The sequence below is a fragment of the Haemorhous mexicanus genome, chromosome 23 (genome assembly GCF_027477595.1).
Source record: "Haemorhous mexicanus isolate bHaeMex1 chromosome 23, bHaeMex1.pri, whole genome shotgun sequence".
Classification (NCBI taxonomy): domain Eukaryota; kingdom Metazoa; phylum Chordata; class Aves; order Passeriformes; family Fringillidae; genus Haemorhous; species Haemorhous mexicanus.
The window spans coordinates 2053063-2070696 of NC_082363.1; the positions used below are offsets into that span (position 1 = coordinate 2053063).

The 17634-nt window shown below is 53.9% G+C and overlaps 1 protein-coding gene across 1 annotated transcript; it reads right to left on the reverse strand.

Annotated features, from left to right (window-relative positions):
- Positions 1-16: 16 nt before the first annotated feature.
- LOC132337903 (protein-arginine deiminase type-1-like) lies at positions 17-16594 on the reverse strand. The gene is made up of 16 exons (XM_059866909.1): positions 16442-16594; positions 13749-13923; positions 12543-12612; positions 11082-11149; positions 10180-10297; positions 9975-10100; positions 9108-9283; positions 8925-9028; positions 8288-8411; positions 7282-7389; positions 7047-7198; positions 2139-2283; positions 1525-1618; positions 1032-1111; positions 485-610; positions 17-404 (listed from the first exon to the last, which is right to left on the reverse strand). The coding sequence occupies exons 1-16, from the start codon at positions 16531-16533 to the stop codon at positions 171-173; spliced, it is 1992 nt and encodes a 663-aa protein (XP_059722892.1). The 5' UTR covers positions 16534-16594; the 3' UTR covers positions 17-170.
- Between the last annotated feature and the right edge of the window lie 1040 nt (positions 16595-17634).

Consider the following 17634-nt stretch of genomic DNA (forward strand, 5'->3'; position numbering starts at 1 on the left):
GCCGGCAGCGGAGGAAGGAAGGACGAGAAACGGGGAAGCGCTGCCCCCTCAGTGTCCATGAAGCTTTATTGGCCAAACCCGAGCTGTCGGTGCTTTTCCAGCGCAGGAAATGCACCTTCCCCTGGGCTGCAGGAAATGCACCTTCCCCTGCAGGACCCGGCCCAGGGGGGTCAGGGCACCACGTGCCACCACTTGAAGGCGAAGGGCTTGCGGCGCACGTTGGTGCCGCAGTGCACGTCCCCCGACAGGAGGTGGTAGGAGAAGAAGTCGTCGATGAAGGTGCAGGAGAGGCCCAGCGGCTCCAGCAGCTCCCGCACGCGCTGCTCCAGGCAGCAGCGCCCGCCCACCACGGGCCCGAAGGGCTTGGGAATGCCCAGGTGCCGGCCCAGCACCAGCATGTTCACCTGCAGCGGCACGGGGAGTGCAGCAGGGATGGATCCCGGGGGATTGGGATCGGGGCAGGGTTGCGGGGTCGGGGTCTCACCATGTCTGGGAACAGCGCGTCGGCGCGGGAGTTGGTCAGGATGAAGAGCTGCGGGATGTCCACGATGTCCTGCTCGCTCAGCCCCAGCTCCTGCTTCAGCAGGTCGCGGTTCCAGTCAATGCAGCGCTGTGGGAAGGACCTGGAACTGCCATCCCAGCCCTCCACATCCCACCCACGGGCCCCGCTGGATCCTGCCTGGATCCCACCTATTCCTGTGCACAACCTCCCACCAAATCCCTGTGGACACCTCCCATCCCATCCCATCCCATCCCATCCCATCCCATCCCATCCCATCCCATCCCATCCCATCCCATCCCATCCCATCCCATCCCATCCCATCCCATCCCATCCCATCCCATCCCATCCCATCCCATCCCATCCCATCCCATCCCATCCTCTCTTTCCTTTCAGCTGCCACCTCCCTGTCCCTTGGGTCGTGTCCCTCTCCTCGCCCCCTCCGGGCACTCCGGCCATTCCCCAGGACCCCAAATCCCGTCCCTGCACCCCGGAACCCCCTGAATGAGGAGGGGGATCCCCCGGGTCCCACCTGCACGTGGCGGTTGTCACTGCGCAGGGACTCGTCCGCCAGGATCTCGTCGATGCTCTTCTGCTCGCTGCCCTTCAGCCCTGGGGTGTGGGAGAGGTCAGGGACAGAGGGATGGACAGGGGGATGGACAGAGGGATGGACACTGGGAATGGACAGCAGGACGGACACCGGGATGGGCAGTGGGATGGACAGAGGGATAGGCACTGGGATGCACAGTGGGATGCACAGTGTCCTGGACAGAGGGCTAGACAGAGGGATGGACATTGGGAATGGACACTGGGAATGGACAGTGGGATGAATAGCAGGACAGACAGAGGGATGGATAGAAGGATGGACACTGGGATGGACACTGGGAATGGACAGTGGGATGGACAGCAGGAAGAACAGTGGGAAGGGACAGCGGGATGGACACTGGGAATGGATACTTGGAAGGGACAGCAAGAAGGGACAGCAGGAATGCCGTTCCCTAGGGACGGCCTCAGTTGACCCTCACCGATGAACTGCGTGGCCTCCCCGTGGCCCTGCTGCTGCTTCTCCTTGAAGAGTTTGTAGCAGGCGTTGGGACTGGCCAGGAGCAGCCGGAATCCCTGAGGGACAGAGCCTGGGGGTCACCCCTGGTGTGGGGATAAAACACCCCAGAGTCTGCCTGGGAGGCACCACAGCCATCCCAAATCCAGCCCCGGGGCCATGGGATGCCCACAGAGATCCCAAATCCAGCCCCGGGGCCATGAGATGCCCATGCCAATCCCAAATCCGTCCCAGGGCCATGAGATGCCCACAGAGATCCCAAATCTGTCCCTGGGCCATGAGATGCCCACAGAGATCCCAAATCCGTCCCTGGGCCATGAGATGCCCACAGAGATCCCAAATCCGTCCCTGGGCCATGAGATGCCCATGCCAATCCCAAATCCGTCCCAGGGCCATGAGATGCCCACAGAGATCCCAAATCCATCCTTGGGCCATGAGATGCTGATGCCAATCCCAAACTCAGCCCCCTGGGTCACCCCAAAGGGGCTGCATGCCCCACAGCCCCAGAAGGACAAACAGATGGCTAAGGGGATTTTTGGGGTGCTGTGAAGAGCCCTGGGCAGGCTCTGGGGTCGGCACCTTCCTGTCCAGGGCAGGGACGAAGGTGAGGAACTCGTCCACGTGGCCCACGCTGAGCCACTCCGAGTAGACCTCGAGCGGCGCCTGCACCGTCTGCGCGAAGAGGAAATCCCGCACGGCGCGGCACATCCTGCGCCCGGCCATCCTGCGGGACAGCCTGGGGTGGGCACCGCTCCCGCCCCAAAACCCCTGCCCCAAAACCTGCTCCCTCCACAAAACCCCTGCCCCAAAACCTGCTCCCTCCCCAAAACCCCTGCCCCAAAACCTGCTCCCTCCCCAAAACCTGCTCCCTCCCCAAAACCCCTGCCCCAAAACCTGCTCCCTCCCCAAAACCTGCTCCCTCCCCAAAACCTGCTCCCTCCCCAAAACCTGCTCCCTCCCCAAAACCCCTGCCCCAAAACCTGCTCCCTCCCCAAAACCTGCTCCCTCCCCAAAACCCCTGCCCCAAAAACCTGCTCCCTCCCCAAAACCTGCTCCCTCCCCAAAACCCCTGCCCCAAAACCTGCTCCCTCCCTAAAACCTGCTCCCTCCCCAAAACCTCTGCCCCAAAACCTGCTCCCTCCCCAAAACTTGCTCCCTCCCTAAAACCTGCTCCCTCCCCAAAACCCCTGCCCCAAAACCTGCTCCCTCCCCAAAACCTGCTCCTTCCTCAAAACCCCCACCCCAAAACCTGCTCCCTCCCCAAAACCTGCTCCTTCCTCAAAACCTGCTCCCTCCCCAAAACCTGCTCCCTCCACAAAACCCCTGCCCCAAAACCTGCTCCTCACCCCAAAACCTGCTCCTTCCTCAAAACCTGCTCCCTGCCCCACAACCCCCGCCCCAAAATCCTCTCCCTGCCCCAAGACCCATTCCCCACCCCAAAACTCGCTTTTCTCCCTAAAACTTGCTCCCCGAAATCCCCTCCCCACCCCAAAACCTGCTCCCCTCCCTAAAACCCCCTCTTTTCCCCAAAACCCCCTCCCCCAAACCCACTCCATGCCCCAAAACCCAATCCCCAAAATCTCCCCCCTGCCCCAAACCCGCTGCCCACCCCAAAGCCCCTCCCCAGACCCCCCCGATCACCACAAGGCCCATTTTTATCCTGTTTTCCAGGGAAAATGGCCCAAGCTGCACTACAGACATCCGTGTATTTAAATACATGTAATAATATAAATTCTAGATTGTTCTGCTTTAATAAAGATTTATCTGCCTAAGGGCCCGATTATGTATCATTATCTCTGTTATCTATGAATATAGTCCTGTGCTATATATAAAGTGTGGTAGTATATACAATACATGTAAATATACATTGCTAAATCTCTAGGTTATATAAATATACCAATATTTATTACTAGATCCCTATATTATATAAACATATATTACTAAGTCCCTATCTTATATAAACACATCAATATAAATATACATTACTAGATCCCTATATTATATAAATATACATATTGCTAAAACCTTATATTACATAAATATATCAGTATAAATATATATTGTTAAATTCATATATTATATAAACATATATTACTAAATCCCTATCTTATATAAATACACATTACTAGATCCCTATATTATAGAAATATACATATTGCTAAATCCCTATATTACGTAAATATATCAATATATATCCTTAAATCCATCTGTTATATAAATATATATTACTAAATCCCTCTCTTATGTAAATACATCAATATAAATATACATCAATATAAATATTACTAGATCCCTATATTATATAAACATACACATTGCTAAATCCCTATATTACATAAATATATCAATATATATATCCTTAAATCCATATATTGTATAAATATATATTACTAAATCTCTCTCTTATGTAAATACATCAATATAAAAACACATTACTGGATCCCTATATTATATAAATATACACATTGCTAAATTACTATATTACATAAATATATCAATATATATATCGTTAAATCCATATATTGTATAAATATATATTACTAAATCCCTCTCCTATATAAATATACATTACCAGATCCCTACATTATATAAATATATCAACATAACTCCCTGTGTTTTAGATAAATACATCAATATATCACTATATTATATAGAGTGTTAATATATACTTGTTATATAAATATATACTGCTAAATGCCTATATTATAGGAATAAATATATTTTGAAATTTCTATAATATATAAATATATATTACTAAATCCCTATCTTATATAAAAATATATTACTAGATCCCTAATATTACATAAATATATGAACATACCTCCCTGTATTTTAGATAAATACATCAATATATCGCTATATTATATAGAGTGTTAATATATAAATATATATTACTAAATCCCTAATATTACTTAAATATATCAGTGTGTCTCCCTGTATTTTAGATAAATACATTGACATATCCCTATATTATATATAAAGTGTGTTTATATGTGTTATATAAACATACACTGCTAAATCCATATATTATATAAGTATACATTACTGAATCCCTGTCTTATATAAATACATATTACTAAATCCCTAATATTACCTAAATATACCAGTCTGTCTCCCTGTATTTTAGATAAATACATCGATATATCCCTACACTATATATACATGTTAATATATGCCTGTCATAGAAATATGTACTGCTAAATCCCTATGTTATATAAATATATATTGCTAAATTCCTATAATATATAAATATGTATTACTAAATCCCTAATATTACTTAAATATATCAATGTGTGTCCCTGTATTTTAGATAAATACATCGATATATCCCTACATTATATATACATGTTAATGTATGCCTGTCATAGAAATAGGTACTGCTAAATCCCTATGTTGTATAAATATATATTGCTAAATTCCTATAATATGTAAATATATCTTACTAAATCCCTATCTTACATAAATATATATTACTTGATCCCTAATATAACTTAAATATACCAGTCTCCCTGTATTTTAGATAAATACAGTCATATATCCCTATATCATATATAAAGTGTGTTAATATATAGATGTTATATAAACATACACTGCTAAATCCATATATTATACAAATATACATTACTGAATCCCTATCATTCCATAAATATATCAGTGTGTCTCCCTGTATTTTAGATAAATACATTCATATATCCCAATATTATATATGCATGTCATAGAAATATATACTGCTAAATCCCTATATTATTTAAATATATATATTGTTTAATCAATGTATTATTTAAATACATATTACTAAATCTCTATCTTACATAAATATATATTACTAGATCCCTAATATTACGTAAATATATCGGCATTTCTCCCTATGTTTTAGATAAATGCATTGATATATCCCTATATTATATATAAAGTGTGTTAATATATAGATGTTATAGAAACATATACTGCTAAATCCATATATTATATAAATATACGTTACTAAATCCCTATCTTATATAAATACATATTACTAGATCCCTAATATTACTTAAATATATCAATGTGTGTCCCTGTGTTTTGGATAAATACATTGATATATCCCCTCATTTTCCATGAACACCTCTCCAGGCCGGATCTATCCGTAGGGATGGGATCATTCCATGCCCGGTTCTGCTCGGGCACCTCTGGGATGAGTTTTTCCCATCCCTGCAATTCCCGAATCCCGCCTCACTTTGGTGCGAGGGCCAAGTTTTCTTAGACAGAACGGGCTGGGAAGATGTTAATTAAATTCCTGGTGATGAAGGACAGTTAGGGCCCCAGTGGGGCTGGGAAAATCCCATTTCCCTGCCTCTCCTTTCCTCTGGAAGCAGCGCGAGCCCCGGGCTGGGACGGGAGCGTCCCGTGGGTTTTTAGGGATGGAGCAGGCGGGATCGGGAGCGGGTGTTGTTTTTCCTGGAAAATGCCCTCCTTTGTGGAGGCTCGGCAGGGAGCTTTGTTCGCTGCCGAGCAGCGCCCGCCCTGGACACAACAACCCCCGGACATTCGGGATTTCATGGGAAAAACAACCCCCGGTTACTCGGGATTTCATGGGAACAACAACCCCCGGATATTCGGGATTTCACGGGAAAAACAACCCCCGGTTATTCGGGATTTCATGGGGACAACAACCCCCGGTTATTCGGGATTTCATGGGAACAACAACCCCCGGTGGTTCGGGATTTCACGGGAAAAACAACCCCCGGTTATTCGGGATTTCATGGGGACAACAACCCCCGGTTATTCGGGATTTCATGGGAACAACAACCCCCGGTTACTCGGGATTTCGTGGGCACAACAACCCCCGGTTATTCGGGATTTCGTGGGCACAACAACCCCCGGTTGTTCGGGATTTCATGGGAACAACGACCCCCGGTTATTCGGGATTTCTCGGGAACAACAACCCCCGGTTATTCGGGATTTCACCCTGTCTTGGGCTCCCCCGCTCCGCTCCCAAAGAACAAACCCAGCCCGGGTGTGCGGGACTGGGGAAAAAGGGGTGAAAACGGAGAAAAAGGGGAAACGGGGAAAACGGGGAAAAGGGAAATGGGAAATGGGAAAGGGGAAAAGGGGAAAAGAGGAAAAAGGGGAAAAGGGGGAAAGGGAAAAATGGGAAAAGGGGAAAAGAGGAAAAGAGGAAGAGAGGAAGAGAGGAAAAAGGGGAAAAGAGGGAAAGGGGGAAAGGGGGAAAGGGGGAAAGGGGGAAAGGGAGAAAGGGGGAAAGGGAAAAAGGGAAAAAAAGGGGGAAAAGGGGGGAAAAGGGGGAAAAAGGAGGAAAAAAAGGGGAAAAGGGGGAAAGGGAAAAGGGGAAAGAGGAAAACGGCGGCCGGGTTTTGTGAGGGTCGGAGGAGCAGCTGTGGGGTTTGCCTGTAAAATCTGGGATTTGACCGGCATCAGGGCCAGGTTTTTTCTCCAAGAGGTTCCCGAGGGAGAGTTTTGGGGTGTCCCGAGGGCGGGCGGGGCGCTCACCAGGGCAGGGGGCTGCCGATGAGGATCCGCCCCAGCGGGTACTCCTTGCCGCGCACCGTCACCGGCGGGCTCACGTCCAGGTTCCCGAAGGAATCCAGGCTGGTCACGCTCTTCCCGGGGGGCTCCCGGGTCACGTAGCCAAAATCCGGGCCCTGGGAAAGAGAGAAGAGGTGCCAAGGACCTCCTGTGAGGGGATTTTGGGGAGAAAAAGGGGGATTTCAATGCAAGGACACACCAGGATCTTCTTAAAAGCGAAATCCTTCAGGCCTCTGTTCCTGGGAGAGTCGAAGACCACAGGGAAGGTTTTGTGTGGAGCTTCCACGTAGCCGAACTCCAGCTCATCCTGTGGGAAGGAGACGAGGAGGAGGAGGAGGAAGGCTCCCAGGGGTGATAGGAATCTCCACCAGGGATGTGGGGAGGGTGGGGCAGGAAATGGGGTGAGCCAAGCCTAAACCATCGGGGAGGCTCCTGCCCGGCCCTCCTGGGGTGACACCACAGCCAGTGTCCCCCTGGGGTCCCCTGGCAGTGGGACCCTCCTGCGCAGCCCCATGAGGTGACAACACAGCCATGGTGTCCCCCTGGGGTCCCCCTGGCACTGGGACTGTCCTGCACAGCCCCATAGGGTGACACCACAGCCACAGTGTCCCCCTGGGGTTCCCCTGGAACTGGGACTCTCCTGCACAGCCCCACAGGGCCCCCCTTTCTATGGGGCCCCCTTGTACAATGAGGCCACTCTCAAGGTGTCCCTTGGGTCCCTCTTTCAAAGCACCACGGGGACCCTTCTGCAAAAGGGACTCGCTTGCAATGTCCCATGGAGTCCCTTTTGCAGCAGGGACCCCTTGCAATGTCCCATGGAGTCCCTTTTGCCGCAGGGACCCCTTGCAATGTCCCATGGGGTCCTTCTTGCAATGGGGTCCCACTTGCAGTGTCCCACGGGGGCCCTTTTGCAGTGGGGTCCCCTTTGCAATGTCCCATGGGGTCTCTTCTGCAATGTCCCCACAGGGTCCCCTCCCTCACTGGGGTGCCCCCTGCAGTGGGGCCCCTCCTGACAGCCCCACGGGGTCCCTGTCCCGGTGCCCCTCTGTGTCCCTGGTGCCAGGCCGGGCTCCCTGGCCATTGTCCCTGTCCGTGCCGCCCCGGCAGCATTCCCTGTGCCTCAGTGCCCGCTCCCTGCCCCATCCCCTGGCATTCCAGAGCTGTCCAAGCCACGGGGGGGGCCCTGGGGGGCCGGGCGGGCTGACCTGGATCCAGCGGTCGCTGCGCGAGTCCTGCTCCGAGCACACGGTCAGTTTGCAGTTGGCTTTCCGCAGCAGCGCCCGCAGCCCCTCCAGGAAGGCCTCGTTGGAATCCGGGCCCTGCTTGATGCTGGGGGACAGCGAGGGGCCGGGGCTGCGAGGGGGATCTCGGGGAGCCCCCAAAACCCCGACCCTGCCGCTCGTTCCTCAATCCTGAACACCCCGGGCAGCATTCCTGCATGGGAATGGAGCTGGAGAGGGAACTGCAGCCTTTGTGGGATTGGAGCTGGAGAGGGAGCTCCAGCATTTCTCCTTGGGATTTAAACACCCACCCCGGGCAGCATTCCTGCATGGAATTGGACCTGGAGAAGGTCTTCCAGCATTTCTCTTTGGGATTTAAACACCCTGGGCAGCATTCCTGCATGGAATTGGACCTGGAGAGGGAACTCCAGCCCTTCTCCTTGGGATGGAAATTACTCCCACAGCAGCAGCAGCTGGCTCCCTTCCCAAACATTCCCAGTCAGGAATGCCTAAGCCTGGCTCACATAGGGCTCCACACAGCCAGGTAGGGTCGGGAACTCTTCCCTGGAGAGTGCCCCAGGACAGGGGACACCCCTGTCCACGGTGGGGACACCCCTCCTACCTGCAGACAAACACCTCCAGGGGCTGCTGGGTGTTGGGCATCATGATCCAGGGCGCCACGCGGAACACCACGGTGTCCGTGAAGATCGGCGTGCCCGGCGAGTCCTGGTGGAGCCAAAACGGAATCTGGGACCTCCACCACAGGGGGGTTTGCTAGGGGAGGGGTGGGGCCGACCCCCCCTACCTTATGGGGCACCTCCAGCAGGCTGGCGCTGAAGGACACGAGGCCGGTGAAGCCCCTGTCGGGGAACGCCAGCCCCTCCACGTAGAAGGTGCTGTCCCCGTGGCCAGCGTGGTCCAGCACGTAGGAGAGCTTGTCCGGGCCCAGCACGGGCTTGTAGAGCGGGTAGGCATCACCACCTGGAGAACCCCAACTCAGCAGCCTGGAGAACCCCAGATTCCCACCCCGAACCCAGCCTGGAGAACCCCAAATTCCCACAGCCTGCCCACAGGGGGACACACCAGCAGGAGGAGGAGGTGGCTGGTGCCCAAGGGTGGCAGAAGAGCCTCCTCCTCCTCCTCCTCCTCCTCCTCCTCCTCCTCCTCCTCCTCCTCCTACTCCTCCTCCTCCTTCCTGGGGAACACGCTTGATCTTCCCAGGACAAAGAGGGCTCCGTCCCCTCGGGTCCAGCCCTTTCCAGGTGCGTGGCTCCGGCTGAGGATCTAATGACACCCTTGGCTCCCCGGACCTGATTTTCGGCGCAGAGCTGCCGGCGATCCAACTGTTCAAAGGCGAAGGGCGCTGCCCAACGGGATGGGCTGCTTGGCTGCTTGGCTCCCTGCCCGAGCCAAAACAGTGCCGGGAGCCACGTGGGGGTTCCCGCGCCATGGGAATGTCAAAATTCCAGCCCTCATTGGGGAAAGCCTCTTTGGAGCCTTCTCCCCCTTGGTTTTTCCCCTATAGCCCCACCCCGTGCAACAGCAGAAGAGCTTCAGGGGTTAAAGGGTGATTACAGCAAATAGGGGTGCCCCAATGTACAAAACCTGTGGGGTTGGCTGGCCTTGGGGTCCCGCAGGGCTGCTGGGGGCAGGGGAAGGCAGAGGCACTCACCGACGGCGTGGAACACCCGCACTTTGTCCGCGTCGCTCTCGGGGACGTGCAGCACCACCGGGTACTCGGCGAAGATGGCTCTGGGGCCCTCGGTCCGCAGCAGCATCACTGACATGTCCTGGAGGTCTGGGGGACACAGGGGACACGGAGGGAGGGGATGGCAGTGGGGAAGCCCCCAAGGGAGCCCCTCGGGGTCACAGCCCACCTGCCGGGGTCCGTATGTCTGCCTGGCCACTGTCCGTGCCCCCCGTGCCGGGGCTGTCCCGGTCACAGTTGACCAACAGCACGGCCCCTTGTCCGTCCGGGCCCCACGTCCACTTGGCCTGGAGGAGAAGCACCGAGAGGGGACAGGAGCAGGATTTCCCCCATCCTGGGCCGAGGAAAGCCGCAGGCTCGGAGGAGAACCCGACCGCGCCGCGAGGAAACACCAACGCCGCTCAAACCGCCCCATCCCAAGGGCAGCTCCAGCAGGGCCTGCACGGACTGCTCTGAGATTTTATCTCACAGCCAAGCTGGAGGTGCCTCCAGCCTCGCCTGGACATGGCTGCAGCGCTTCTGGAAGCTCAGCCCATCTTGATACCAATTTGCGCCGCCGATCAGGCTGTGGTTAATTAGCCCGGCTGATCTGTGGCTAATTAGCCCAGCTTGAGGGCCTGGGCACAGGCAGATGAATGGCCAAAGGGGGAAATCTGCTGCTGTTTGCTCAACTCATTCAGCGGCACCTTTGGGGCCCAGAAAGGAAAAGAAAAAGAGAAAGGAGATGGAAGAGAAAGAGAAGAGAAAAGAAAGGGAGGAAAAAGGGAAGAGAAGTGGAGGAAAAAAGGGAGGGAAAAGGGAGGAAAAAGGGAGAAAAAAGGGAAGAGAAAGGGAAGAGAAAGGAAGAAAAAGCCAAGAGTTTTCTCCTACAGGATCCTCAGGGCCAGGCTGTAGCTGCAGGTGATTTTGGCATAGAATAGGAAAATAAATCCTTTTCCTGCTCAATTAGTAGGCTGAGGATCTGCCGGGCTGTTTGCCCTCATGGGGATGGCCCCCAGGTCCCTGTCCCCCCTGGAGATTTTCCAGGAAGAGGCCGGCGATGGATCCGCCCTGCCAGGACGCTCTCCCCACCTTGTCCTTGTCCTTGCCCTTGCTCTTCACTCGGCCACTCCGGCTCCAGTCCACATCCAGGGACACCTCTGGAACAGCGAGAGGGAAGGAAGCCATGGGCAGGGGATGGGCTCTCAGGGCCATTTTGGGCTCCTCCTTGGCACCATGTCTCCACACCAACCCCACCTCATCCCCCCGAAGCTGCTCCAGACCCAACAGAACAGGAGAAGAAAATCCAACCCAGTGGCTTTGCCATGACTTTCCCTCTTTGATCTCCGGCTGTCTCCTCTCATTTTGGTTCCCCCCAGCAAGGACATCCTCACTTCATGGCAGATTTTATGTTTTCATGGCATTTTTTATGTTTTCATGTCAGATTTTATGTTTTCATGGCAGATTTTAGGTTTTCATAGCATTTTTTCATGGCAGATTTTGTTTTCATGCCATTTTTTATGTTTTCATGGCAGATTTTATGCTTCCATGGCATTTTTTACATTTTCACCCCTTTCCTATTGACTGTCCTGTTTTCCACGAAGCCAAAACACAGTGGAGGCACAAAACTGTGTTTTCACTGTGGTTGAGCAAACACCCAAATAATTTCTAGGAAATCTGAGGACTTCTCCTCACAGAACTCTTCTTGCCCCAAATTTCTGCTTTTGCTGCAGAGATTTACTGGTGACCTCATCCAAACCCCACCTCAACTCTGACCCAAAAACTCCTCCAGATGGGACACACAAAGTGTGGAAAACACAGGGATTGAGTCAGAGATTGTTCTCCTTGGGGCAGAGAGGACAGCATGGAAAAGCCAGGAGGGAAACTCTAAATCCAGCCAAGAGAAGAACATTTGGAAGGCAAAATCCCTGTGGCCAGTGGTGGCCCCAGTTGGCTCCAGCAGAGCCCATCGGCCACGGGACGTGGGAAACCTTCAGCCTCTCCAGGGGCTATTCTGGGAGGCGTCAGCACGACTTGAGGACACAGGTCAGACTGTCATGTGAACGCTTCAGAAAATCCCAAATTTAGGGTAATTAATCCATCCAAGTGGAGACTTCTGCACCCAGACCGGTTGTCTAGACTCCCTTTGTAGTCAGCAGGGGAGAGCAGGCATTTGGAGGGGATGATTCACCTCATCCCAAACTCCTGAAAAAGGTCAGGCACCGCTTCGGTGCTGATCCCTCTCCCCTCACTGCTGTGGAGGTGCCAGCCGGAGCTGGGTGAGGAGATCTCCCGTGGATCCTCTTCTCCCGAGGAACCACCTCGGCAGGCACAGGAGGATGCTCCTGGGTGGGGACACGGCCCGGCCTCCGTCTCTCCCACACCATATAAGGTAATGTTTAATTAATCATGGTTTAATTATTTCCCTCTTGCTCGTCAGCATCAGTGAACACCCAAACCTTTATTGCCTATGGCCCCCAAGGAATTCCAGCCTCATGGATCCAGCCAGATGCCAAGAGACCAGGAATTCCTGGAGCCTTGGTGGGCACCTACCGACACAGGTGAGATACAGCCAGGCCACAGCCAGCTCGTGGCCCTCACGGTCGTAGTAGGAGATCTTCACCTGCAGAGACAGCCCCTCACTGTGACCCACATCCCACGAAGCTGGTGGGATCTCCATCCCCTCACCATGACCCTCACCCCACCAGGCTGCTGGGACCTCCATCCCCTCACCGTGACCCACACCCCACCAGGCTGGTGGGATCTCCATCCCCTCACCATGACCCTCACCCCACCAGGCTGTTGGGATCTCCATCCCCTCACCATGACCCACACCCCACCAGGCTGGTGGGATCTCCATCCCCTCACTGTGACCCTCACCCCACCAGGCTGGTGGGATCTCCATCCCCTCACCGTGACCCTCACCCCACCAGGCTGGTGGGATCTCCATCCCCTCACCGTGACCCTCACCCCACCAGGCTGTTGGGATCTCCATCCCCTCACCATGACCCACACCCCACCAGGCTGGTGGGATCTCCATCCCCTCACTGTGACCCACATCCCACCAGGCTGGCAGGATCTCCATCCCCTCACCGTGACCCACACCCCACCAGGCTGGTGGGATCTCCATCCCCTCACTGTGACCCTCACCCCACCAGGCTGGTGGGATCTCCATCCCCTCACCGTGACCCTCACCCCACCAGGCTGGTGGGATCTCCATCCCCTCACTGTGACCCACACACCCACCAGGCTGGTGGGATCTCCATCCCCTCACCGTGACCCACACCCCACCAGGCTGGCAGGATCTCCATCCCCATCCCACCAGGCTGGCAGGATCTCCATGCCCTCCTGGGATCATGGAATGAGCTGGGAAGGGCCCCACAAGGATCACCGCTCCAACCCCTGCCTGCCCACCCAGCCAGGCCCTGGGAGGTCCATCCCAGCTGTTCTCCATTAATCACAGTTCATTGGAACCCTCTGTGCCATCTTCAGCATAAAATCAGGCATGGAAAAAGTCAGACTTGGGGTATTTTTTGCTGCCTGGCACCAGCTTTTGCAACTGCTGTGATGTTGTCATTAGGGCACCAAGTGGGACCTTCTCCTTCTGGGTTTCGTTTCTCGTCAGTGCCAATTACACAACTCTGCTCGAGCTTTCCCCATGACAAACCACCCTGGTGTCAGCATAACTCAGAAATTCTCGAGCTTTCCCAGGAAATGTCACTTATTTCCCCCAGTTTGGCCACAGGAACAGCACCCGACCTGGTTGTCATCGACAGTCCTGCTGGTGACATCGATGGTCACCACCACCTCGATGTCGGGGTCCAGAGGCCACCGGGCGTCCAGGCTGGGCTTTGTGGTGGGGCTGTGGATCATGTGCACCGTCACTGCCGGCGTGGCGTGCACGTCAAAGGACACGGCACCTCTCGGGGTGGACCTGGAATGGAGCAACCTCGGCTCAGAGAACACAGGAGCCAAGTCCCCAAACCTGGAATTAAACCCAGCCACCACTGGGCGGGAGGGGCCCTGAGACCATCCCTGGGTGATGAAATGGTCCCTGGAGTTCCACACATGGGGCCTCTGTGGCGGTGTTGGGCAAGCCCAGCTCCCGCTGCAGCTCCGGCACGTCCGGCCATGGTTTATCCCACATCCAACCTCCCTCTGCAACCACGAGAAATTCCCTGAATTTCAGCATCCCATGACAAAACCCCAGCCGGGGAAGAGCCAGGATGATTTTCATGCCAGCCAAGCCGAGAGCTGGGTGTTGTGAGACCATCCCGTGACCTGAGGGATGCTGGGGCTGGAGCAGAGCCTGGATCCGGGCACGCAGCGCCCGCGCCCGGCTCCGTGACATCCTCGGGAGCCTTTGAAGTGCTGCTCCCTGCTCATTACAGCCCCGGCCGCTCCATCCCGGCAGCCCTGACCTGCTCCCGCTCCCCTGGCTGCGTCCCAGGGGGAGCCAGGCGGGAACTTCGGCAGCAAGAACATAAAAACCACAACATCAAAACCCCGCCACGGCAGGGATTTATCCCCGGTGTTGCTCTTGGCACGGCATCCCCTGTGCCTCCAGCAGCTTGTGAGGAGATTGAGGCATTCCATGGGCTTGGCATCTCCATCTGGAGCACCCCATGAAGCTGTGGATCCAGAGAATGCTGGATCCCATCCAGAGATCCATCCCAACACCCCACAAAGCCGTGGATCCAGAGGGATGCTGGATCCCATCCAGACCACCCCCCAAAGCTGTGGATCCGGGGGATGCTGGATCCCATCCCCATCCCAACACTCCACAAAGCCGTGGATCTGGGGAATGCTGGATCCCATCCAGAACACCCCACAAAGCCATGGATCCCGGGGATGCTGGGATCCCGCAGATTTGGGGCTGTTTGCTGTGGGTTTGTGGCTCTCCCACCTCAGCACCGCTGCCCGATTCCCAACGAACTCCACGTTCTGCCCCAAACAGCCCAAAACTGATGCATCCATCACTAAATTCCCCCCAGCAAGTGCTCCCCAGGAATAAAATGATCCCACATTTCAGCTGGAAGAGCCTCCATCATCTGCTGTTTGGGACCACAGCTCAAATTTGTTACCAAGAAGCCAAATCATCCCATTTGAGCTCCATAGGTTTAAATAGGACTGAGAGGGCTCCGAGTCCAAAAGCAGGACAAAAAATTGCAGATAATGGGTTTTCTACATTCCCATCTGCATGAGGGGGGAAACGAGGCTGTTTTAGGGCAGCCAGAGCTCTCTGAGGGGACGGTGGCACATCCTGGCCCGGCTCCAGTGCTCCATCCCAGTAATTGCCCGGATGCGATGCCGACCGGCCAGGCCTGCGCTCTCTGTCATTATAAATGTGATTTATTAAATAATGACACCGTGGCAGCAGGGCAGGGACAGCTGCCTATCTGCCCAATAAAGCCACCCCATATTTAATTCTGCAAAAATCCCTTTTCCTGACGCTGCTCGTGCATGGCCACTGCTAAATTTTTTCTGCCTGAGCCACGCATTTTATTCCTCCTCCCGTTTTAGCTCCGAGTTGCACATCTTGAATTGCTCTTGCCCAATGTTCTTAGAGCCAGAAATAGACCTGGGCTTAGCCACGGTGTTCTCAGGCTTTGCCTCCAAACCATCCTGGCCCGGCTCCGCTGCAATGCCTCTAGCCAACATTCCGCCTTTGGATGAGCTCTCTGTAGGATATTGTCCCTAAAAATGAGCTCCCTGTGGGACATCATCCCCAAAAGTGAGCTCCCTGTGGGAAATCATCCACAAATCCAGAGTTTTGGGGTGAGGTCCTCATGGGACATCATCCTCTAAAACACACACAGTGGGACAGCATCCCCTAAAAAATCCTTGGATGAGCTCCCCATGGACATCGCACACCCAGCTCTGGAGGGACCTGTCCCTCCAAGCCCTTGGGTGAACTCCTGACGAGATCCAAGTCCCTCACCACCCGTTCCTCCTCCAAACCCATCCCAAAGCCCTGCAGCTCTGTGGAACATGCCAGGATGCCGTGACGCTGGGCAAACCCATCCCAAACCCTGGTGGCTCCATGGAACACTGCAGGACGCCCCCATCCTGAGCAAACCCATCCCAAATCCCTGGCTGGCATGCCCCAATCCTGAACAAACCCATCCCAAATCCCAGCCCTGGATACCCCAAACCCATCTCAAATCCCAGTCCAGGATGCCCCAATCCTGATCAAATCCATCCCAAATCCCAGCCCAGGATGCCCCAGTCCTGATCAAATCCATCCCAAATCCCAGCCCAGGATGCCCCAATCCCAATCAAACTCATCCCAAATCCCAGCCCAGGATGCCCCAATCCTGAACAAACCCATCCCAAATCCCAGCCCAGGATGCCCCAAACCCATCCCAAATCCCAGCCCAGGATGCCCCAAACCCATCCCAAATCCCAGCAACTCCACGGGACGCCCCGGGCTGCCCCATGCCCGGCCTCACCGGCGCGTGTCCAGGAAGACCTCGGTGCCCAGCACGCAGACGCCGCGGGCGGCGTGGCTGGTGGACATGGGCACGACGTGACGCGGGGCCATGGTGAGCCGGGCACGGCCGCATGGGCAGGGAGCTCCGCCGGCTGTGCCGGGAAACCAGCAGGACTGGATTAAAAGGCTCGGGAAGGTAACTCCTCCTTCCCGGGATGACGGGGTTCGGCCGGGGGACCCTGGTTCCACCTCCATCCCGAGATGGAGCTGATAGGGCAGCCCCGGGGCGGCTCCAGGGGGAACACCAGGTGACGGCCAGCCCTGCTGGATGCTCCTCAGTGGGGGTTTGGGTTGATTCCCCTCTTTTTGTTCCTCCCCAGCTCCATCTCAAGCCCCGCAGCTCATGCATTAAACATTCCCACTCCCCCAGCAGCGCAGGGTGGTTGTTTGGGGTTATTACAATGCTGTCATTAAAACCGGGCATTTTCTTTAAAACACCCCAAATTTTCCAGCCGGCCTCTCTGGGCCGGGTGAGTCACAGCCCAGGCTGCAGCAGCAGAGCCATGCCTGAGTACAGCTGAACAAAAGGAAATGTTTGCTCAGGCCGGTCCTTCCCATCCCAACCATCCCGAGGACGGGAGGGACGGGCAGGGAGAACTGGTTATGGGGCAGGCGGGGAAGGGGAAAACACCAACAGCCAACAACCAGAGGCTTCCCAAGGAAACTCAACCTCCTCTGTGTCTCACTTGGACCTCGAGCTCCAGGGGAATGGAGGGTTTCCAGGCCGAGATCCTGCAGGAAGGATCCCCTTTGCTGGAAGCTGTACTGCAGATATCCATCGCTCTCCGGGCCATCCCATCCCGGAGGATTTGCCTGCCTGGGAGCAGGGAAACCCGGCTGGAGTGGGAGGGAGGGAGCCCTGCCTGCTGGGGATGGAGGGAGCAGCTCCAGAGGGTCCCTTTTATTTTACTTGATATATATTACTATATTTTAAAACTTTAAATTTTAAGTTTCTACTCTGTGAAAAAGAGTAGAAAACTTTATCTTTGTGAGTAGAAATCTTTCGACTCACAAAGATTATGAGGGTGTAGTTAATTAAAGGTGTTATACACTTTTAATTAACTACACCCTCATAATCTTTGTGTTATTAATCAATTTTGGAAGCTTTCTTTACAGCTTTATGTTAAATGCTCAAGTGTTTTCTTGAGTTAG